This window comes from Cebus imitator, unplaced genomic scaffold (genome assembly GCF_001604975.1).
Source record: "Cebus imitator isolate Cc_AM_T3 unplaced genomic scaffold, Cebus_imitator-1.0 Scaffold47, whole genome shotgun sequence".
In the NCBI taxonomy this organism is placed as follows: domain Eukaryota; kingdom Metazoa; phylum Chordata; class Mammalia; order Primates; family Cebidae; genus Cebus; species Cebus imitator.
The window spans coordinates 757,518-782,669 of NW_016107362.1; the positions used below are offsets into that span (position 1 = coordinate 757,518).

The following is a 25,152-nucleotide window of genomic DNA, read 5'->3' on the forward strand; positions in this document are numbered from 1 at the left end:
TAATAGCACAGTGTTCTTTAAGACCATGAAATCTACAACATTGTTTGAGTTCAAAAATGCAACTATTTCCAAGTGATCAAGGTCAATACCAACAGTGATAAGTCAGATTAATGGTGTGTATCTTTGATATAATGTGATAAAAATGGCACTTTATCTCTGTGGTATTCCTCCCTGAAGCCCACAACCTCAGTCTAATTATGGGGAAACAAACCTCAACTGAGTAAGGCATTCTACAAAAACCTGATTAGTACTCCCAAAACTGCCAAGGTCATCAGAAGCAAGTAAAATCTAAGAAACTGTCATAGCCAAGAGGAGGTTAAGGAGACTTAATGATTTAATGTAATGTGATATCTTAGATAGGATCCTGGAACAGAAAAAGGGCATTAGGTAAGAAACTAAAGAAATGTGAATAAAATAGAGTTTTGTTAACAATAATGTAACACCACTTGTTCATTACTAGTAACCCACGCACCATATTAACGTAAGATACAAGTAACAGTGGAACCCGGCTGGAGGGTATATAGAAACTTACTGTACCATCTTTGTAATTTTCCTGTAAATGTAAAATGGTTCTTAAAAAATAAAGTTTCTTTTTAAAAAATGCAGCTATTTTACTTACTAACCTTGAGCAAGTTTTTTAGCCTTTCTGTGCCTCACTTGACTCACCTATAAAATTAGAATTAGGTTAGGTTGATAATAGTAGCAACCTGTCTCAAGAATTTGTTGTGACGACTAAATGAGTTAATATAGTAAAGTGCTTAGAACAGCGCCTCACAGTTAGGAAGCACCAGTTTACTATCAGCAATGATTATTTTTTAACACAGATGCTCTTCAACTTATGATGGGGTTGTATCTGGATAAACTCATCAAAAATTGAAAATATATTTTTTCAACATATTGTGGATTTATTGGGATGTACCTCGTTGCAAGTCACAGAATGTACTGAATACATGTTGCTTTATCAACATCATAAAGTTAAAAAATTTTAAGTCAGGAAGCATCTGTACTTGTAAAGTGCAGTAAAATTGTATATAAAAGGAGTAAAAAATAGCCTGATGATATTAAGCTCTAACTTTATAAATGAAATTTGAAATAAAATTCTTCCAGTTGAAAATATGTCAAAAATGACATGATGTCAAGGCCAATAAATCAAGGGATGTATAAACCATATTTACACTATGGTTACATAGTGGGCCACCATATAGATTTTGCTAACCCTGGTATGAATTCATCCTCAATTAAGGACTTCGGATCCTATTGCTCACATAAAAGGTGACAACTCTGTTACTTAAGATCTAAAATTCCTCATATTATAAGAAGACTAAGTTTGTATTTTAATACCAAAGTAATGATTTGGATGACTCTCATAGAGAAAAGGTAGCTAGGCTACAGAGACAAGATCAAAGTTCAAAGGCAAGAAACTTTTAAATCACTTAGGTGAATGGTAATAGAAATTACCAGAAGTCTAAGATTCAGGCAGACATTTTTCCTTGTTAGAATACAATTGATAAAACATGATCAGCATATGCTGCCTCTTAATTCCTGCTTTAAACTGTCCAGATCCACCATGGCTAATGAGATTCTGAGTATGTAAAACCACTTAGCTGTCTTCCCCTTTTTCTAATAACTCAAAATTTCAGTTTAAGTTCTGAAATCTAAGTAAATATTATGATGCTTAAAACAAATAATTAGTATATCATATGTATTTCCTAATTGTCTTTAATATTTTAAGATATCAATCTGTAGTATGCTCAAAATGTTTACTATATATTTCATTATTTGCAAATATTATATAAGAAAAAGAATTATTCTAAAGTTACATAAAAAAAATTGATGAGGCCAGGCATGGTGGCTTGCGCCTGTAATCCCAGCACTTTGGGAGGCTGAGGTGGCCAGAATGAGGTCAGGAGTTCAAGACCAGCCTGGCCAACATGGTAAAACTCCGTCTCTACTAAAAATACAAAAATTAGCCAGTTGTGGTGGTATATACCTGTAGTCCCAGCTACTTGGGAGGCTAAGGCAGGAGTATGGCTTGAACCTGGGAGGCAGAGGCTGCAGTGAGCCGAGACTGTGCCACTGCACTCCAGCCTGGGCGACAGAGTGAGACGCTATCTCAAAAAAAAAAGTTGATGAATGTCAATGTGACATTAACAGTGATAGGCTTTGATTTGTTTATAGTAGATGGACAACTACTTAGAGAAGTCTGACTGCTCACTTAATAAAAAAGCTGAGGGCAAATAAATGTATCTTTATGATAAAGGTCAAAGACTCAGAGCCAGGGGGCTGAAGGAAGATGTAGGAATTAAATCTATTTAATCTAGGAAAAAAATGGAGAAAAAGAATATACACACAAAGGACATTTCTAAAATCTTGAATTTTTTTTTCTTATTTGTAATAAGATTGAAATTTCAAACCATCTGAAATATTAAATTGCTTTGACATATTTCTCCTCATATCTAAAAATCAAAAACATTTTCTTGCAGTACATTTTATTTTTGAAATTTTATTTTTGGAACAGTTTGATTACTGAAGGTGTAAACTGTCTACATCCATCTTACTTTGATGAGTCTTCTTGAGTAGCATTTTTTTAAACAATTTCATTTATTTTACATTTTTTAAATATCATTTTATTTTTATATCTCCTATAAATTAAAAATGTCAATTTAAAATTCTTGAAGAATGCACATAGCAATCTCTCAGTCAAAAAAGGACAATATTTTTCTTTCATAGTGAATATCCTACCAAAATATTTCTGTATGCATACTCAAGAATAGCTTAATTTTATTTAAATAATAATTAGCCATGCAAACTACCTTTGTTGTAAGGAATTATAGTAACCAGTGTGTGTGTAATTTTTCCAAGATTATACACGTATAAAAATTTTATATTCACATTATAATTTCTCCTGTAGCAGATACATGTTAAGAGTTCTATATGTGAATTTACTTATGTTGGTAAATGAATGTTTTATTTTTTCTAATTTTGTTAAAATATTATTGATATATTTACTTTCAAATGAACCATTTACTCTTTGGTTCTCCACAAAAATAATGAATCTTTTACTATATAAGTTGTTCTCTTTATGGCAACAAGTCTTCAAAGAAAATATAAAACAATGAAACCATATTAGCTCAATTGATGTCCAAATTAAATTATTAGTGGCTTCTATTTCCTTAAGATAATGCCAAGTCGTGAACTAATTTTAAAAAATTTAAATTGAATACACTATTTACCTACATACAGATATTCCCCTCTCCATTAAGCAAATGATGGCAGACAACCAGACTATATATTTTTTATCATTCCAATTCCAAGTTCTTAAGGTTATAAGACAAAAACGTGGTAAATATCCTCAAGTAAGAGATACTTAAATATATAAATTCATTTTGTCTCAATCCCTATGTGCCTACATCTTTAATAACCAACTTACAAATCAGAAGTGTTATCAAAAGCTGCACAGAAATTTTAAAAGAAAAATATAGTAATCAAATTAGACAAATGATAAGCTATTTTTGCCTTTAAATACTTAAAACAATTTTTGAATGAAGATGATTTAGAAAGATGACTTTCATGCTCTAACTTGTTACATAATATCTTATTGTAGTTTAAACTGATTAATAAGAAAATGCATTTCAAAGACAGAGTCAGATTCCAAGACAAAGGTAGATAAAATCATTATAAAATTACCATCTTTTTATTTATTTTTCTTCTGATTTCCCCTTCTTCCTATCCCCTTTTCACCAGGTAATCACATCTAGCCCCTCTACATTCCCTTAAACTCTCCTGAAGGAAATGTCCTTCATTTCCCCAAATAGCACACATTTCAGTGAAAGTGAAGGTAACAGGAATTAGTAGCTGTCATCTTAGAGACATGTTACTTAGGATTCTCTATATTAGTCTGGAGAGCTGTAACACAGACAGGACAAAGAGAATAACCATAAGAAAAATATTACTGACAACTACAAATGTGTCCAAAAATTGGTAACTACAATATGCATCTCTTTGTAAAACCTTTCCATTTCATTTAATTAAAAAATGACTATAATCTTTTATAAACTAAAATGTCACATAAAATTTCATACTATAGAAATGTCTTCTGTAGTTTTGATATGAATACAGAACGTTAATGAATGAAGCAAACCACAGGCAATGACACATAAAATTACTACTATATATTTTTTCAAAGCTGAGGCAGATCTATATATAGAACACAAGATATTTCAAAATGAATGCTATTTGTTGTCTTTGTAATTTTACAGAATATTAGAACATTAAAAAAAATCCCAGCAGAAGTACATGTTCATACCAAGATATTATATATATGTATGCAGATGTATACATATAATAAGACTTTAAATAATAAATACTAAATTATTTTAAAACATTATAGAGATATACCCCCCACACCCCTTTTCTAACAGTAAGAAAATAATCAACCTGCATGAACTGGAATCAGATTCATTTTCTTCTTCACTAGTGCCATCATCCACTTCTTGTCTATCCAGCCAATGTGCACCGCCACAATCTTCTGCTGTAAACTCAAATGCAGGGACTTCAGAGGTGGATGCCATTGGCCAAGAAGGTGAATTCTGAAAATCCAGTTGGCTGGACCTTCGGTAACCAATTGAAGCCAAAGGCAATTGTAGGCTACATGGATCTAAAAACTTTCTCCCACCGTTTGCTCCAGTCTGTCCTTGGTTCCAAAATTCTCCCTGCTGGCTGTCAACTGTAGAATTAGATGATGCTTGATGGCCAAACCACCTCCATCTGATTTTCAAAATCTGTTTCACATCAAACTCTTTACGAGAACCAGACATCCTCAGAGAAACCAAGTGATCGTCTAGGCAACGGGCAAAAAGCACTGCACACAGATTTGTGCATCCAACCAAGACAAGAGAAGTATATGCCCTGCTGTACACAACAAAAAGATGTAAAGGAAAATAAATCACATTCATACATATATCTACAATTACTTTTATGTCAATATATCAGATTTTAAAGAACAAAGGATAATGAATAAAGATGAAACACGGTGGAACATTCCGTTCAATCAGAGCAAACTCTCATCCACCTATCCTGAAGCAGCTAGACCACTTTCCAGGCTCTCCTTTCCCATACTGACCATTAGGTCTCACAAACACTGACAGCATTCATTAAAGTCCTTTCAAATGCAGAACACCACCCCCTTTTTCTTAAACCACAAATGACAGAGACAGAAAACACTATCCCGTTGCAGTATCTCAGTCTCTGCTGCTTAGTATATTAACTCTTTTATTGCTGAAACAATAAATGTATTCCATAGCATTTCCCTTTGTACTTAAAACAAATCACTTTAAAACTAAAATGTTTCTATTTCTCAACTAAGTCCTTAAGTGAAATACCACAAAACAAGTATTTTAAAAAGCATTTGTAAAATTAGATGAGTTATAGTGATTTTCAAGCTGTGCTCTTTGGATGAGCAATGAGAAGGAAAAGGGAGTACAAAGGTGGGGCTCCAGATTGTTGCCTTCACCCCATCTTCTCCTTTCAGAAAACAAATTGATCTAATTAATATAGTAAGATTGTGGGTAAGATTTCACTCAGACAAAGAATAATGAGGAGAATAAAAAGTTTGAAAACTACAAAGGGTCAAAATGTGACAAATACTCTTTTTTCAAATAAACTGAAGCCAGGATTTCTCTATAAGCAGAAATGGGCCACTGCCAGTTAGTATAATATCCAAATTTCTATGACATTACTTAGGAAAAGGAAAGTGTGGCTCAAAAAGGTACCAGGACTGGGATAGGACTATTGGGTGTACAAATGCCCTAATGGTGGCCTCTGTTGTTAGCAAAACAAAACAATGGTTTGAACGTGGTTACAGTGAAGGTTACAGTGACGGCAAATTGATAAAGCAAATAAAATAAATCAAACTCAAAAATACTGAGTAGTTATTGTCAACAATGCAATCTACTAGGCACTGCCAGGGACACAGAGATATATCCATCTTGGTTCCTAAGCCCCAAAATAATTAAATCTAGCTATTGAACCAAATACAAAATATTTGGTAAGTTAAAATAAGAAACATTAAAATACTGCAATATTAAAGTGTGATCTATCAATGCGCAATTTGAGTTTTCAGGGTGTTCAGTATTTACTGCTTAATCAGCTAATTTCATACAAAATGCAATGCCTATCTAGGATGATCAAAAAACAAAAACAGAAACTACTTTGGGGGCTTACAAAAATATTCTGAGGCATGTATCTTAACCTCACACAACTCTTTAGGAGAATACAAATTATTCAGTGAAACACGAATGAGAAGCATAAAAAGCCAAGTATAGGTTCATGCTAAATATTATGGGAAAAAAACATAAAAACTGTAAGAAAGAAAGGTGATATCAGGATGGTATGGAGTGCTATGGGCCAGTTTCATTAGGAAGAAGGCTGCTAAGAATATCAAAATTTTGTTTAGGCAGAATGATAGATTTTTATAGAAAAAGACATTAATAAAAGCATGAAGTGAGCATATTGACAAGGAAGTAGGAAATAATCAGTTTGATCAGCTAGCCAGCCTTACCTAATTAATTTTAAGGTATAGTAAGAGATAAAGTTAGATGAATACGATGAGGTAAAATGCCTTGAGCATGCAGGAAAGGCATTATTGAGTGGACTGTTGAACAGGGCAATGTTTTAGAAAATTAACTTGGCAGTACTATGTGGGACGCATTAGAGAGAGAAATGACACTTTCCCCTCTCCTCTCACCTTTGTCTGACTCCTTCTGTTCAACACCCTTCTAACTTCACTCTACCTAGTCAACTTTATTTCTATTTTCCAACATAGACACGCCACTTCATCAGTCAAGGCAGTCTACATTATGTTGTTCCCTCTTTCATAACACTCTTTGCCTCCCAGAGAGTGGGTTTAAAAATCCCACTCATCCTTCAAGATTTAGCTCAGTCACTATCATCTTTGTAAACACTTCAGTTACTCTTACTAGGTGGTTCTCAACAAGAGAAGCACCAACTTGGTCCTCAAGGCTTCTGGAACATGGGGGGTGGGGGTGGTAGATTTTTAGTTATTGGAATGATGGGAGAGTGCTACAGGCATTTGAGTGGGCAGGGGCCAGAGATAGCAAACATCTTGCAATGCAAGATGATACCTTTATTTTGTCAATCCTCTTCCACTCATTCCCCTGGTAATCATTGGTGACATTGAGCTTGGTGTATGTAGCCGTTCACACCTCTCTCCATGTTTATAAATCATGTACAAACTTACATACACACACACATAGGAGTTTTTACTATTGCTGTAAGAGAGATCATACTGTATTCATCTTTTGGCATTTTGCTTTTCTCACCTAATTTTACATATACATGAAAATATAAATTAACAATCTTTTTGAGTTACATGATATTTCATTACTGTAAAACACAATTTATTAAACTATTATCTTACTAATGGCCATTAGGTTGATTTCAGGTTTCTGCCATTAAAATAACGTTGAAGTAAACATCCTTGTGAGGCTTTTATATCTATAGAATTTATTCCCAGGAGGGACTTGCTGGGTTGAAGATATATGTATTTTATTTCTTTTTTTGAGACAGAACCTAACTGTGCCACCCAGGCGGGGAGTACAGTGGTACGATCTGGGCTCACTACAGGCTCTGTCTCCTAGGTTCAAGTGATTCTTATGCCTCAGCCTCCTGAGTAGCTGGGACTACAGGCACGCACCACCACGCCCAGCTATTTTGAGTTTTTAATAGAGATGAGATTTCACCGTGTTGGCCAAGCTGGTCTTCAACTCTGGAACTCAGGTGATCCGCTCGACTCAGCCAAAGTGCTGGGATTACAGCCATGGGCCACCATGCCTGGCCTAATCTGAGATATGTGTATTTTAAATTTGAATAGTTTACTTTCCTAAAATTCAAATTTTGAAAAGTGTACCCTTCTCATCTATTTTCATAGGCCCAACACTTAGTGATGAGTATTATAATTCTTCTAACTCCAGAGAACTACTGAGCGTATCTCATATACTGGCCATTTTGACATCTCGTTTTCTGAACTATCTACTTATATCCTTCGCCTATTTTTCTCTTGGGCTATTTGTCTTTTCCTCCCCCTCAAGTCGAAACTGTTTTCTACAGATATTAAATTGTTATTTGTCTTGTTTTAGAAATATTTTTTCTGTTTTCCAGATGAATTGCCTGTACCTTTAAGAAAATTTAAAAAATACGCCAGTCGCTAGCCAGGCGTGGGGACTCACGCCTGTAATTCCAGCACTTTGGGAAGCCGAGGTGGGTGGATTACCTGAGGTCAGGAGTTAGAGATCAGATTGGCCAACATGGAGAAAGCCATCTCTACCAAAAATACAAAAAATTAGCCAGGCATGGTGGCACATGCCTGTAATCCCAGCTACTCAGGAGGCTGAGGTAGACTTGCTTGAAACTGGGAAGCGGAGGTTGCAGTGAGCTGAGATTGGACCATTGCACTCCAGCCTGGGAAATAAGAGTAAAACTCTGCCTCAAAAAACTAGGCTAGGTACGGTGGCTCACGCCTGTACTTTGGGAGGCCAAGATGGGAGGACTGCCCGAGCTCAGGAGTTCCAAACCAGCCTGGGCAACACAGTGAAATGGCATCTCTACTAAAATACAAAAAATTAGCTGGGCGTGGTGGCCTGTGCCTTTAATCCCAACTATTCGGGAGGCTGAGGCAGGAGAATCACTTGAACCCGGGAGGCAGAGGTTGCAATGAGCTGAGATCATCCACTGCCCTCCAGCCTGGGCAACATAGCAAGACTCTGTCTCAAAAAAAAAAAGTTAATAATAAAGTTTCACATAGAACAGAGAAGTGTCCAAATCACAAGTACAGCTCAATAAATTATCACACTATGAACTCAAATATGTTATCACCACCCAGGTTCAAAAACAGAAAGATTACCATGGCTTCTTCCCAAAGGTAACCACCATCCTTAGCATAAACTAGTATTCTCTGCTTTTCAACTTCACAGAAATATTTTCTTTTGTTCAGCATTGTTTTGAAATTAATGTTATTGTCTGTAGCAGCTGATGGTTGGTTTTAATAGTTATATTATACATATGTTATTACGTGCTATAACACTCCATTATATAACATATAACCATCAAAATCCATTCTATTACTGACAGACGTTTGAGTTGTTTCTAGTTTTCAACTTTTGCAAATAGTGCTGCTATAAATATATTTGTACATAATGTCTGGTGCGCACATATGTGTACTGTGTGTGTTTATATATAAGTATTAATGCTTTTATATATTATATAAACACACACACAATACAAACACATGCAGGCCATATATCCAGAAATAAAACTGCTAGGTTATAAGGTATATATGTGTTCACCTATGATTGTTACCAGTTTACACTCCTATAAGCAGCACATGAGAATCCCAGTTACTCCACATCTAGCTAACACTCATATTGTCTTTAATTGATTGATTGATTGATTGATTGAGATGGAGTCCTGCTCTGTCGCCCAGGCTGGAGTGCAATGGCATGATCTCTGTTCACAGCAACCTCTGACTCCCAGATTCAAGCAATTCTTCTGCCTCAGCCTCCCCAGTAGCTTGGATTACAGGTGTGCACCACAACGTCTGGCTAACTTTTGTATTTTTAGTACAGATGGAGTTTCACCATGTTGGCCACACCAGTCTCAAACTCCTGACCTCAAGTGATCCAACCCCCTCAGCCTCTCAAAGTGGTAGGATTACAGGCGTGAGCTACTGTGCCTGGCCCATATTGTCTTTTTAATTTTAGTCATTCTGACAAGTGTGTAATGGTACCCCATTTGGTTTCCTTTACATTTTCTTCATTACTAACATGGCTAAGTAACTCTTCATGATTACCGGTCATTTGGATATCCTCCGTGAAATGGTTATTTAGGCCTCTTGCTCTTTTTTTCTATTTAATCTTTATCTTCTTGATTTATAGTTCTTATATTTCTGATATTTTCTTTATGAAAGTATGAAGTAAGCTTAAACATTAATGCCTTTATGGCATGAAATTCAGCATTTACTTAACACTTTTTCTTGTGTTCCAACAACTTTCACCAACAATATAAAATTGTTTTGCTCCAAAATTTATCCAGCTCTGATGACAAGTATTTCCCAGGAAAATTATTTATAAAAGATCAGTACTTATTAAAAATCATTACAATGTTAAATTATCAAGATGGTCTTCACTGACTATGCTTTGTAAATTAGATCCCTCATCATTCATAAGCCCACTGATCCTCCTAATTTTTTTCATAGCACTTACTACCACCTGGCATATTTGATGCTTACTTGCTTATTGTCTTCATCCTCACTACAAAGTAAGCTTAAGTAGGGCTTTGTTTTGGTCATCAATCTCAGCATTTGTAATAGAATAGTACCTAGGAGACAGTAGGTGCTCAATAAATATTTCTCTAATGAAAACATAAATTATTCAACAATTAGAGCAATAATATGTAAGAGCAATAATAAAAGTATACACTTATACTGTCTATTTTTTAAATTATAAAATAAATTAAGAATCCAATTTTTAAATTATAGACACATTTTATCTTTGGTAACAAAATTTTTTTTTTTTGAGACAGGGTCTCACTGTCACACAGGCTGCAGTGCAGTGGCACAACCTCAGCTCACTGCAGTCATAACCTGGGACTATAGGCATGTGCCACCACACCTGGCTAATTTTTGTACAACCAGAGTTTTGCCACATTGCCCAGACTGTTCTTGAATTCCTGGGCTCAAGTAACCTGCTGGCCATGGTCCCCCAAGGTCTAGGATTACGGGCGTGAGCCACAGCGCCTGGTTGACAAAATCTTACCAGTATTTTTGCAGCTTACGAGAAAAATCACAATGTGATTATAAGAATTTCTTTTTTCTATTCATTCTTATGACATAAAATTCTATCACTTGAAATCCAATGGCTAAACAGCAGATGTCTTTTCAAATGAACACACTTTATTCAAACTCATTACAAAATTATATTCTGTACCTCTCATTTTAACAACCTTGCTTTACTTTAGGTTAAGCCTGAAATACAAAATCACTCCTGTATTATTTAAAATAGATAGTATGTGTCCATTATGAATACATTTTTCAAAATGTAATTAAAGGACCTATGTGCAATTTCTGTTTCAAATCTGCTCAAATCTTAGTCTGTGAATTTAAAAGATGACACTATTCAGTGTTACAATAGAAACACTGAAATATCATTAAAATAGAATGAAGGTGAGCTCACTTCAACAGTGTGGTTTTTAAAGCTATAGCTTCACTCAATTTAAATCATGGCTATTTGGTAACTACCTTATATTAATAATCATCACCACATTAACCTCTCTTCACATAGTTTTTTAGATAACAGTATTTATGACTCATCAATTTTAATAAATCTATTTCTAAAGTTTTAAGTGTGTGATATACACTGCATTAAAAAACATCAAGAATTTTACAATACTAACCCAGCAACTCTCATCTCTCTGTTTTTCCTCAGTTATAAAAGAGTTAATTTTTCCTCAGTTATAAAAGAGTTAAGTTGCACTGAATGATTTTGAAGAGCTCTCCAAAGTTTAATAATTCTGGGATACTTTTTAAACTTTGTCAAATTACTATCAGATTTTGGTTTATTTAAAATATTTGAATACTAGTATAATTCTATCAACATGTAAATTCCATAACACTTAAAAATGTATCATGGTGGAAAATTTCAGTTATTTATCCTGAAAGATTTGATATTTACTTTTATTAACTTGACTTTAATTCTAGAAATATACCAGACATTCTGTATCTCTTCTCCATTCTCATAAAATCAAACATTATAAATGTAAAAAAATCCTGTATTTCTGTAAATTCAACAAATGTTTTGTTCTGTAAGCAGAACAGAACACAAAGATGAGGAAATAGACTACAAAAATCAATCAGGACAGGGACCACTATATCCCTAACAACCTGTATGGTGCATGGCATTTAAATACTTTCTGAATATAAATTTTTAAAAAATGAATAAATTCACGGCACAGATCTTGATGAAAGATTTTTAAATCCAGCAACAGAGGGTCTTGAATGGAACTCTTACTGAATTATGAAGAGGTAAGTGTGTCCTTTATTTGGGTGAAGTTGAGGTTTCTGAGGTAAGAATATAGAGATACACCTTAAGATTAATTTGGCAATGGTGAAAAATGGATTTTACAAGGGAGGATACCTCGTAAGGAAATCAGTTAGAAAACTCTGCAATATAAGAGGCACAGTTCAAACTTGACTGGAGGCAACAAGATCTGAAAGGACGGTGGAAGTTTAAGATATCACAGAGACCTTCCAGGATGTCTGTGGCAAATGGAGAGGAAAAAGTCAAAGATGACAGCATTTTCAAATTTGGGTGATTGGAAGAAGAATGCTAATGTTAACATAAGTAAGGAAGTAAGGATATTGTTTCAGGAGGATTGAGTGAGGCTTTAGACATGTTTGGTTTTAATTACGTATCTAGTAACCAAACAGCTAGGATAGGAATCTAGAGCCAAAAACTAATCTATTTAAAAAATCAGAAATTTAAAGTGTGAACAGATGAGCCCTGGGATAACACTGGTTATCTTTGGATTCTATTCACTCAATACCACAAACACGTGGCACCAAAATTTCTTTTGTAATTAAAAAAAAAACTTTTGAAATCCAAAATTAAGTTTTCTAGCACAATGTTAAATCTTTCACTTTGTTAAAAACAACTGGGAAATAACTCTAATTTAATCAGTAAATGAAAGATTTTAAATGTCGAATTTAAATTTAATCAGTAAATGAAAGATTTTAAATGTCGAATTTAAATTCTGGCCGGGTACAGTGGCTCATGCCTGTAATCCCAGCACTTTGGGAGGCCGAGGCAGGTGAATCACTTGAGGTCAGGAGTTCGAGACCAGACTGGCCAAGATGGTGAAACTCCATCTCTACAAAAATTAGCCAGGTAGAGTGGCACAGGCCTGTAGTTCTAGCTACTCAGGAGGCTGAGGCAGGAGGATTGCTTGAACCTGGGAGGTGGAGGCTGCAGTGAACCGAGACTGTGCCATTGCACTCCAGCCTGGGCAACAGGGTGAGACTGCCTCTCTGTCTCTCTCTGTCTTTGTCTCTCTCTCTCTCTCTCTTACACACACACACACACACACACATACACACACACACACACACACTCTTAAATTCAGTTGCAATAAACCATGAAAACTCAGCAGTCAAGAACTTTATGCTGAAAAACTGAAGATGATTTCATGGTAAAAGCCACATAATACAAGGATTTTATTTGTGTATCCTAAATAAAAGCACTGTAACAATATGCCTATAAGTATACATTTATGAGAGAAGATCAAGATGAAAAAGATCAAGGCAAAAAAAGTAAGTGGAGTAAGCTTTAACCTTTAAACTAAACTGTGTTCCTCTGCCATATCACTTACAATGCAGGAACTGACATTAAATCTAAAAAATTATAATACAGCATGTTAAAGATACATACAGAATGCATAGGGTAAGCTAAGATAGCAAAGCAAGCTTAGACAGCTGCAGGGGTCAAAGATTTATTTCCAGTCAACCTGGAACTCTGAGTACAGTGAAAGCCCCCTTATCAGATAAAACCTAGAGTTGTCCACTAAAGAAAAAAGTCAATACTCATAAAAATAATATATACATTCCCTTAAAGATGTTACTTTAACTTGAACATACACATGCACATTCATTTGTAAAGCTTTTTATATAGGGTTAATGCCATATATTTGATAGGGGTCTCCTACTGAGTTTGGGTCCTTTTTCTTGCATAAGCCATACCCATAATGATCCATCATCTACAATTTCCATTTATGGTTTCTATAAATGGAAAGAGAACTTGAAAGCACTTTTGAAAGAATATGAATACAGAATCTATTAGACCAGTGGTCTGTCCACCATAGGAAAAATTTGTGCCAGATTGTAAATTAATGTGTTGCTTTCTTCAAGGAGAAAGTCTCACCATGAAAACAAAACATCTGCTGAACCAAACAGTGCGCATTAGTTTGCCTAATGCAGTTAATGAGTATTCTAATGTGAGCTCCTTATATCCTTGAGGATCCCTAATAGTCTGAAGACAAGGTAGCTGGCTGATGGCCTTTGACAAGCACTGCTTTAGACTTTGATAACTTTTTCCCTAGTCTCTGACAATTATCCAGCCTTTGTCTAACTTGATAGAAGATTTTTTAATAACTCATTTATACAGAGGCATCCCAAAGCATTCAACTTAATTTTTTTTTTTTTTTTTTTTTTTTTTGAGACNATTTCACAAAAACAGTGTTAATAAATCTAGTTTCATAAAATACAAAATTAAGTGGTTTTCTAATATAACATGGAACTTTATCACTTTAAAAGATAAATTAACTCTATAATCTTTTCTTTCTTTTTTTTTTTTTTTTTTTTTTTTTTTCTTTTGAGACCGAATCTCGCTCTGTCATCAGGCTGGAATGCAGTGGCATAATCTTGGCTCATAATCTTGGCAACCTCTGCCTCCCGGGTTCAAGCAATTCTCCTGCCTCAGTACCTGAGTATCTTGGACTACAAGTGTGTGCCACTATGCCCAGCTAATTTTTTTGTATTTTTAGTAGAGATGGGGTTTCAGCCTGTTGGCCAGGATGGTCTCGATCTCTTGACCTTCTGATCTGCCTGCCTCAGCCTCCCAAAGTGCTGGGATTTCAGGCGTGAGCCACCTTGCCCGGCCTCAACTTAATTTTCATAGGAAGAATTCTCTTTTCTTTACACTTTCATCAATTTATATGTTAACTACTATTTTATAATTACTGTAACAAGTACAACTGTTAAAAACAGGTTTGTGAATAAACAGAACCAACTTCTGGTAAGTACTCAATTCAATAGGTATGCAGAGATGTATAGGTCAGCAATGGAGCTGCCTACTTAGCCATGAGTGTTGAGTTGGCCCTTGGTATTGATAAGTACATTTTACATTAGAAGAGTGTGCCTCAGGTTAGAGCTATAAATCAGTTCAGAAGGAGATGGTGGAGAATGCTCCTGCTGTTATTTTCCCACATTATCACTTATTAATGGTAGCCTAAGTGACACAGCAGAAAGAGCCTGAGTCAATAGCTAAGCCACTCACCAGCTAGCTGTATAATTTGGGCAAATCACTTCACCTCCTTTGTCTTCAGTTTTCTCTTCATTAATAGGATTAAGTAAGTGGCACATCTAAGTATTAAGTAATGGTCAGGATTTGTAGCAGCAGCTACTATTTCTTAAGTGCCCACATGAGCACAATAATATATAAAGTACTTTACATTGACTGGGGCATTTTATTTTCAGAAAAACTCTATCAAACAGGAGTCATTCCTGCCCCCTGCTCCCCACTCCTTATAGACGAAGATATTGGAGAGAGATTAACTTGCCTTAATACCCATAGCTGGTGAGTGGCAGGGTCTGGGATAGAATCTAAAAACCATGTACTTTCAAATACATCACACCGCTTCTTGCTTTCAAAGCAAGAAGTATTCTCATTTGCTACTCACAAAATACCTTGTGAGGCAGGTAGAGTAGTTATTACCCCCATTGTGCGAATAAGGAAGTAGATTGAGAGTATAGTTGACTTGGACAAGGTTAGCTGTAGTAGAGAGTGGCAGAGCAGACAAATTCTTTGCTGATATCTGACCAAATTAAAAGCAAGTAAGGCACCAAAAAGGGAAAAAACAAAAAACCAGAGTACTTAAGGAACAAGATTTCTCCCATAACAAAATATTAAGTTCACGACTGCAGTTAAATGCCAAAATAACCCTTATTCACCAAGTACAAGTGCCTCATAGATTTCTCCCTGCTTAACTCCCTTGCAATTTCTGCTGCTGTTTCTTACAAAGTACTGACCCACAGTTACATCAAAAGAATCGTTTTATCCCACAACTACCTATCAGTACTGATACCTGGTAGTAAAGCAAAGGACATTTTAAAAAATTAGCTCAATTAATATTATATAGCATTTATTTTAAGCTCACCTGCAAAAGTTATTACAGTTGATACTACTATGGTGTAACAAAATCGTTACTTCGGAAAATAGTCTTTTGGCTTGATGACTGGTAAAAACAAAAAAACAAAAAAACAAGGTTTCCTCGCTATCCACTCCTTAGATTTTTGTCAATGTAAGTATATATTTGCTGTGCACAAGAATGATAACTGTAGTATCATTAAAAAATGATGGAAAACCACTGCTAAATTCTTGCCTGATACATGATGGTTGGCAAGTGCTGAGACACCCAATTATCTTATGTGCCATAAAAAATAACAATCTGGATAACCACAAATTTGTCTTCTACTGACCTGAACCAAATCCAGAAGTGTTTCTGTCTCCACGTAGCTTTATGGTGATGGAGGTTTAAGAAAAGTAATCAATCCGTACTCTCCAGGCACAAGTATAATCAATTAAAGTTGCCTGGGCTCTCTAAACAGATGAGCCAATCACAGATCAATTTGATTCGGCTGTAGGACCAATCCAGATTTTATAAATTATATATTTTTATTAGAACAGCCTAAGTTGGGTAGGGAAAGGGTAGTAATGGGCAATGTAAGCGATAAAGGGGAAAAAATGCGGAGCACTGTTTCTCAACTGCTCATAATTAGAAATGGTTAACCACTACAAATGTTGATTAAACCAGTTAACCATTAAAGAAACTGCCTAGTTTGCCCTAAAAAACTAGGCCTAAAGAAAAGCCACCAATAAACTGTTCAATAATTTAACTCCAGCAAAAAGCAAAATGAGGAAGCTACTGGTCAAATGGGGATTAGCAGAGATCAATGGAGGCTAGAATTTCTTAGTGTTAATTATGCAGTAGATTAAATCCAGTGTTCTTAGGAGGCACTTCAGAGTAGTCCTCCCAAACTCCAATGAGGGGAAGGAGATGACAAATACATTTAGGACAAACTAGTTCAGGCCTCTACAAAGAACCATGCAGAAACCAGGCCAGCAATTCTAAATTCCTGTGGAGCACGAACTTGAGTATTCCTTCTTTCTGCTTATCAGAGAAATAGCTCCCCAGAGAAAGGCAAATATCAAGTAGAAATGAACCAACCAACCTCAAGTCTAAATCCTCTCTTATTCATTCTCCCAACTATCGCCAAAGTAGCCTTCTAAAGTGCAATTCTTGACTACATCATTCTACTTAAAATGTTTATGTTTGTTTTCCATCAGCTACAAGATAAATAAAAGCTAAGATCTTTAGCATGGAATTCAGGATTTTTAATGAAGAGTCTTTGCCTGCCTTTCCAGACTCACGTAAATGGGGTGGTCGTAGTGGCTCACACCTGTAATCCCAGCACTTTGGGAGGCCGAGGCGGGCAGATCATGAGGTCACAAGTTCGAGACCAGCCTGGCTAACACAGTGAAACCCTGTCTCTACTAAATATACAAAAAATTAGCCAGGTGTGGTGGTGGGTGCCTGTAATCCCAGCTACTTGGGAGGCTCAGGCAGGAGAATTGCTTGAACCTGGGAAGCGGAGGTTGCAGTGAGCCGAGAGGGCACCATCGCACTTCAGCCCTGGCAACAAAGCGAGACTCTGTTAAAAAAAAAAAAAAAAAAAAAAGAGTACACTACAACATCAAAATAAGCAAAGGAAATATTATGGAATACTTCTTAAACGGAAGGCATTGCAGATAACACGAGTAAAGCTTCAGTTCATAACCCTTTTGGCTCTGTTCCCTGGCCACCTGTAAAACTTGGTACCTCAACTATGTTACTAAGTAACACTACTTATAATAAAAATGATCCACATGATTAGTAAATTTGCATCAAGACTCAGGAACTATAAACGAACCATAAACTCATAAAAGAGCTATAGCTTTGACTTCCTTGTGATGGCTCTTAATTAGCATAGCTTTTACAGAAACCCTGGAAACCAAGCCTATGGAGTTGTGTAAGAGACATTGGCTCCCGTGGGACATGGGTTTTCTTTTTTTAAGCCAAGGTAGCTCCTGCACCACCTAGTGTGAGCTTCCTCTGAGGTCCTACCCAGGTGGCTATGAGTTGCCTGCATTGACTGCTGTGAAAGTCACTCCCACTGCCGAGGAACATTTGATGCTGCCCTGCCGGCAAGCTATGATTCCTGTCTGATAGCTTTCTGAGTAAACGAGCTTTCTGAATTTGAAGTTGAGTTAACCCAAGAAAACCCCTTCATTTGCACAGCAACAAGAGTACAAGCATCTTAATGACATTCCAGATACTCTACAATCTGAACCTAATCTAATACACAGCTTTTACTCATGTTCTTGTTTTGTTTTTTCCTTCTGGAGAATCCACTCCCAGGTAACATATACCACCTCCCCATAGTTCATCTCTTCAGCCACTGCTGAGGTGAAGCTATGGATAAATTTTTCAACCATGAAGGGGTTATTGCAGTTTGAAAATACATGGGAACGCTGCTAGCAAAGCTAAGTACACAAGTCTAACAGAAAAAGGATGGAAATTTATTGAGAATAAAATTATATTAAGTTGAAGAGATATGGTAATAGCATATTAAAATGTAAAACGTCCAAATTAAGAGTGTCTAGGAGACCAGTTTGGATGGAAGAAAAGAGCAGGGCTAGGTAGTATATTACATGTGCCCTTCTTCCTGCATTATTACCCACGAAGAGAAGCCAGGGGGCCCTGTTTCAGGATCAGAGAAGATGATTTGTAAGGGTTAGACAATTCAGTCAATCCTTACCGTGGAAGAGGAGGAAGGGATGGGTGAAGGGATTACAATGGAGATAGCGTCTGCCAGTGTTCAGGAAGGGAATATGTAGTTACTTAAGTCAGATCCAGTTGTACCTTCTTACCCTGATTATTGTAATCAGCCTGTCTCACTAGAATTTGCAAGCTGATGTTAATTGTGTAGAACCTCAGTTTCTTTACTCTCAGGTTTCTTTGACTGAAAGCTATTATCACTGCCTCTTTCTCTACTATAAAGTTGTCAATTGTGCTAATTTTTTAGCGTCAACTGCATTATTTCCTAAGTCTGGTAGTGAAGAGCTTACAAAGACAATGCACTTAACAATTTTTAGATCTTCTGAAATTGCTAAATCCTCCAGTTAGTTTCAAGTTTGTAAACTCTTAAAACACCCATGTAACAGCAAATCAGAGAAAAATTAGTCAACAGAGAAAAAGAAGAAAGAAATACATGCGCAGAGAGAGACACTAGTAAAAAATCATGTAGACCTGGTGAGAGAGAAAGTAACCCTAGCTCCCAGCTTTCTTTATTGGTGCCAGTTGCTTTTGAGGCCCAGCTGTACTTCTTGCCCTTGGACTCTGATATAAACTATATTCCTTTACTAACATAACATTCCTTTTGTTTATGCTAATTTAAGTAATATTGTTTAATTTGATTTTTTGAATTTTTATTTTTGAGACTGACTCTCGCTCTGTTGCCAGGCTGGAGTACAATCGCCCAATCTTGGCTCACTGCAACCTCTGCCTCCCAGGTACAAGTGATTCTCCTGCCTCAGCCTCCCAAGTAGCTGGGACTACAGGCACCTGTACCATGCCCGGCTAATTTTTGTATTTTTAGTAGAGATGAGGTTTCACCATGTTGGTCAGGATGGTCTCGATCTCTTGACCTGGTGATCCGCCCACCTCGGCCTCCCAAAGTGTTGGGATTACAGGCATGAGCCACAGCACCTGGCCATATCCTTTAATTTATCATAAAATACTCCTTAAGTCCAAAAAGTGTAACAATTTTTATACATTTAGTATTTTTCACTATATGTGTGTATACAAATCATTTACATGCTGTAAATGATGCCTTAAAGAGGAAGGGAGAGAGAACTCAAGTATAGCTGTTTTCCAATGTGATTGTAAACTCCCTTTTTTTTTTTTTTTTTTGAGATAGAGTCTCACTCTGTCGCCCAGGCTGGAGTGCAGCGTGATCTCAGCTTACCAAAACCTCTGCTTCCTGGATTCACGCAATTCTCCTGCCTCAGCTGCCGAGTAGCTGGGATTATAGGTGTGCATCACACCTAGTTAATTTTTTTTTTTTTTTGTATTTTAATTAGAGACATGGTTTTGGTTTCACCATGTTGGCCAGGCTGGTCTTGGAACTCCTGACCTCCGGTGATCCACTCACCTCAGCCTATCAAAGTGCTGGGATTACAAGCGTGAGTTACCACACCCGATCCTCATTTATCTTTTTATCTTCACAGCCCTAACACAGTGCCTTATACGCTTTATTATTTATTTAAGACAAGTTCTTGCTCTCCTATAGGCTAGAGTGCAGTGGCCTGACCATGGCTCACTGCAGCCTCGACCTCCCAGGCTCAAACGATCAATCATCCCACCTCAGCCTACCTCCCTACCCCCGACCCCATGGAAGCTGGGAGTGGAGGCACATGCCACTACGCCCAGATAATTTTATTTATTTTTTTGTAGACACAGGGTCTCACTATGTTGTCCAGACTGGTCTCAAAACCCCTGGTCTGAAAAATCCTTCCGCCTTGGCCTCCCAAAGTACTGGGATTGCATGGTCTTGAGCCACTACGCCTGGCCCCTTATACACATTTTACAAATGTTTATTGAATGGACATGCATTTTAAAAAGAATGAAATTCATTTGGTCAAAATAACAAACCTAATTGTGGAGTTTTCAAAAGCATTTCATTTCAAACTAATAAAAGATGTTCTTTATATTTCTCATCAGCATAATTCTGTTTAAACACAGTCACATACACAAAGAAATGCTGTTTTCTATTTTCTAAATAGAATACTGTACTGACATAATTTGAGTTTTGATTTATTAAGATTTTGTGTTACCTCATGGGACTATGAAGCCTCTTTAGTAGTCATTCAGACTGTTCCCAGACTATTTCAGTTCTCCTCTTTCTGGGCACATGGTAGAAATGCATTTTCCCATCTCCTTGAATTTGGGTGTAGTTAAGTGGCTTTTGGCCAACGAAATAGCAGTGGAAGTTACATGTGTCACTTCCAGACAGAGGCCCTTAAGAGCCAATGTATGCCAGGTGCGATGGCTCACGCCTGTAATCCCAGCACTTTGGAAAGCTGAGGCAGGTGGATCACAAGGTCAGAATTCGAGACCAGCCTGGCCAACATGGTGAAACTCTGTCCCTACTAAAAATACAAAAATTAGCTGGGTGTGATGGTGGGCACCTGTAATTCCATCTACTCGGGAGGTTGAGGCAGGAGAATCCCTTGAAACCGGAAGGCAGAGGTTGCAGTAAGCCAAGATCACACCGTCGCACTCCAGCCTGGGCAGCAACAACAAAACTCAATCTCAAAAAAAAAAAGCCAAGGTACAATCACCACACCCTTTTCCCTGTCCCAACAACTGTGGAAGCACATGTTGAGATACAGCCTCCGACAGACTGAGATCAACCATTTGTAATGGAGTTGCTGACCTGCTTGGGCATGTAGTATGATGGAAAAAAATTCTTTGCTGTTTAAAATCAATAGGATGTGAGAGTTCTTTTGTTACCCCAGCATAATCTATCCTGCCTGGTATACTTAGTAAACCCCTTTCTCATAAATGGAGTGAGACAATGAATAGCTCTGGCCCTCTATTTTCAGGATGGTATCATTTTGTACAGCACTATCATTTAGAGAATACTTTTGAATGGAAGTGTCCCTCATTATCCAAACTCTCATCATTCAAACACAGGAACTGAATGGATTCTGATAAATTTTTAGATCAATACCTCATTCTCTCAACTCTCCGTACTTGCCATCTTGAATTCTGGAACCAAATACATTTGGATAGGTGCAATTCCTTGCCTTCCAAACTCTTGCCATCTGCACTCAGGAATGAAATAAATTTAGACATTGAAGATTCTTGATATATTATTTCATTTGCACTCTTAAAGCTGTTTTTCTACTTCCTAGTACCCAGTAGATTCTCAATATTTATTCTATAAATGAATTCAAGTGCTGTCATCATTCTAATTTTACAAATAAGGAAATGGAGAGGTTCATCAACTTGCTGGAAACAACCCTGCACACACATTAGTGGCAAAATCCCAGATTTTCTGGCTTCAAATCTTCACTCTTTCCACTCTGTACTGTGCTTTCTTAGGTCTCTTATAGTTATGGAATGCTTATGATAGTAAATTAACAGTACAAATAGTATTTGTGATAAAAAAATGTCAACCACATATTTACATCCAAGAATAATTAAAGTCATTCCTCAAAAACTTCTAATTGGCTACACCTAGTCTACTTCATAGACACTAAGTACCCTGAAGCACAGAACAAGGAGGTGCCCTAGAGGTCCTTCAATAGGCAACTTGCAGAACAATGAAGAAATGTGAAAGAATTGGGGGAAAGTAGTGTTCTCCTTTGCTACACAGTATGTTAAAATCCTGACTTTTAGATTATCTTCACTTTGGTCCTTACCAAATTGGCTAACCTCAACTCTTTCCTTCCCAATTCTCATCAAACCTCAGTTGTATGAAAGACTAATAAAGAACTGCCCGAAGAATAGACAATTCATCTATTTTTATTTTTTGAGGTGGAGTCTCACTCTGTCACCCAGGCTGGAGTGCAGTGGTACCATCTAGGCTCACTGCAACCTCCGTCTCTCAGGTTCAAGGGATTCTCCTCCTTCAGCCTCCCAAGCTGGGACTACAGGTATGTGCCACCACCTCCGGCTACTATTGGTATTTTTAGTAGAGACGGGGTTTAATCGTGTTGTTCAGGCTGGTCTTGAACTCCTGACCTCAAGTGATCCACCCGCCTTGGCCTCCCAAAGTGCTGGGATTACAGGTGTGAGCCACCACACCCAGCTAATTCATACATTTTTATAGGTTCTGTGGTCCTCAATTTGTGTTACATACTCAAACAAATTTGGAAAAGATCACACACTATATCCCTCTTTAAAACAGCAACTTGAACATTAGCATAGTAAACCTTCAAGATATTTCGTAGTAAAACTAGTTAAATTTTCTAACCTAGTTATCTCAAACTTACTTGAGCTCAGAATCTTATTGCAAGCAAGGAAATATTTTCTCATTCCTTAGAACACAGTTTGGGAAATACTGTTCTAAATCATTCCAAACAAGTGACTCCTTTAGAGAATTTGTTACAGTTTTATTACTCTCCTGTATTGAAAAACACTGTTGTGCAAAATTCACTATTTTTGGTAGGGGTGTTTTAAAGATATTGTCTACTGCATCCCGTATCTCCTTTTTATTAGGGCACATGAGGAAGTCTGCCTCTTAGGACTCATTACTGGAAAACTTGCTTAGGACAGAACTGTTTTTTGTTTTGTTTTGTTTTTAATCTTGGAATTAGAAACACAATGAAACTTTGTTTTATTTTATTGATTTTTTTGAAACAGGGGTCTCGCCATGTTCGCCAGGCTGGTCTTGAACTCCTGAGCTCAAGTGATCCGCCCACCATGGCCTCCCAAACTGCTGGGATTACAGGCGTGAGTCACCACGCCCGGCCAAAACAGGCTGAAACTTATGTTGTTCCTTTTTCTCTTTTTTTTCCTAGTTCCCAGGAAGCCCAAAGCCCAAACTGTGACTCATCTCTAGTACAGGATCTTATAAAAAGGAACTTGATATTATCTTTTTTCTTGACATTGTATTCTCTTTCTGCTCTACTTCAATTTTCCGAGTTTGTTTTAACCTATGGTACTACATGGTCACTAATGTGCTTCAAATATATCGTTTCTGGAACTATATATTGTATATATTGCATCTTCTTGCAATTTCATGTTGATTCCGCCCTTCCTGCCCCATGACCCAACAATGTCAGCGTATTCATCTTTGTGTAAAAGTATTCCCTTAAGTCATAACGAGACAATAGGACACACACATTCACAATGCAGTCAAATCTGTAAATGCTGAAAACGAGTGGGGGGGGGGGTCATGAATGGGTTTTTTTTGCCGCCAGAGGTCTAATAACCAAAAAGAGTTATTAAACTGTTTCCTAACAGGAAGGAGAATCAAAATTTATTTAGAACCAGCAGCTGCCAGGCACTTAACAGCAGCTCCATTTTTCAAAGCAAGCAGAAGGGGCATTTGCACATCTATTGCACATCTTTCTGGAAGAAGGCACCAGAAACAATATTGGGAAGGTGCAGGGGTGAGTGGGGAGAGCCTGTTTATCCCTTTTGTACCTTTTGAATTCTATGAACTTGTCGACTATTAATATTTTAAAAAATGAAATGAAGTGATAAATAACGACAGTAACGCTTTACTCTTTGACCCAGAAAACTTTCTCCCCAGCTTCTGATCCCAGAGCATGCACTGAAATAAATGCCTAAACGCAAAAGTTTCACCAGGCACGCCGGGTCTCGGCAAAATGAAGTCCCGGTCTTATTTTCCACCACTCCGGGGGCGAGGCTATTATTTAAAAGAAAAACTTAAAAACTTAGGTTACAATTGCCTGCAAGTAATAAGGAGAGGGTAAACCTCTCAAATGGTTTCCCGTTTGTTTTACTGGCAGGGACAGTCCATGAAAGCAGCAACTTGTGCACCGCAGTCCGCTCCTCACCGCCGGCCACCAGCGCCGCGTCCACAACTTTCCACAACTCGAGGGCGCCCCGGGCCGCTGCTCCAGCGCTCGGGGTTGCGCAGTAGGGAGGCAGGGCCGGGGTTCGAGTCCCGGGCGCGGTATGGGGAGGCGCTCGCTCGGCCCAGCCCCTCCGGACTGGGGGGCCTCGCAGTCGCCTCCATGAGGGGCCGCGTCCTCCCAGCCGGCGCGTTCGGGGCGGCAGCGGCGGGGCGCGAGAGTCGCGTGGGGGCGGGGAGCGGGCCCTGCCGCGCGGGCCAGCCCGAGGCGACCCCCTCCCCGACACCGAGGAGGAAGTCGTACTTACCGCGTCGCGCTCTGGAGGCGGCCGGGGGTCAAGGCGGGCGGGGCGGCCAGGCGGGAGGAGCGGGGGAGGCGGGGGCCGGGGCCGGCGAGCTGAGGAGAAGGATGCTCGGCCCCTCGCGCGCCCCCAGCCCCGTCCCGGCTGCCTCACCCCCGGCGCCGGCCGGCCCGGAGCGAGACACTCCCGCTCCGTCAGGCGGCGCCAGGCTGTAGGGGTCAGGGTTCCCGGACGACCCCGGAGGGGGCGGGCGAGTATGTGGGGGTCGGGGACCAGCTCGCCCGTCAGTCCCGGCGCGGCGCGAGAGGCTGCCCGCCCCGCCCCCTCCCGCCAGGCCCCGCCCCGCCCCCTCCCGCC

The 25,152-nt window shown here is 38.1% G+C and overlaps 1 protein-coding gene across 2 annotated transcripts in view; it reads right to left on the reverse strand.

Annotated features, from left to right (window-relative positions):
* The window catches only part of KLHL5 (kelch like family member 5), an 86,124-nt gene extending 61,011 nt beyond the window's left edge, over window positions 1-25,113 (reverse strand). Inside the window, exons 1-2 of one of the 2 annotated variants that reach the window (XM_017527264.2) lie at window positions 24,802-25,113; window positions 4,438-4,911 (exon numbers count right to left, since the gene is read on the reverse strand). In XM_017527264.2, coding sequence (XP_017382753.1) covers window positions 4,438-4,817 — 380 coding nt within the window. In that variant the 5' untranslated portion in view covers window positions 4,818-4,911; window positions 24,802-25,113. The remainder of the gene's footprint in view (window positions 1-4,437; window positions 4,912-24,801) is intronic. The other variant, XM_017527265.2, reaches the window with a different exon arrangement.
* Window positions 25,114-25,152: the final 39 nt, after the last annotated feature.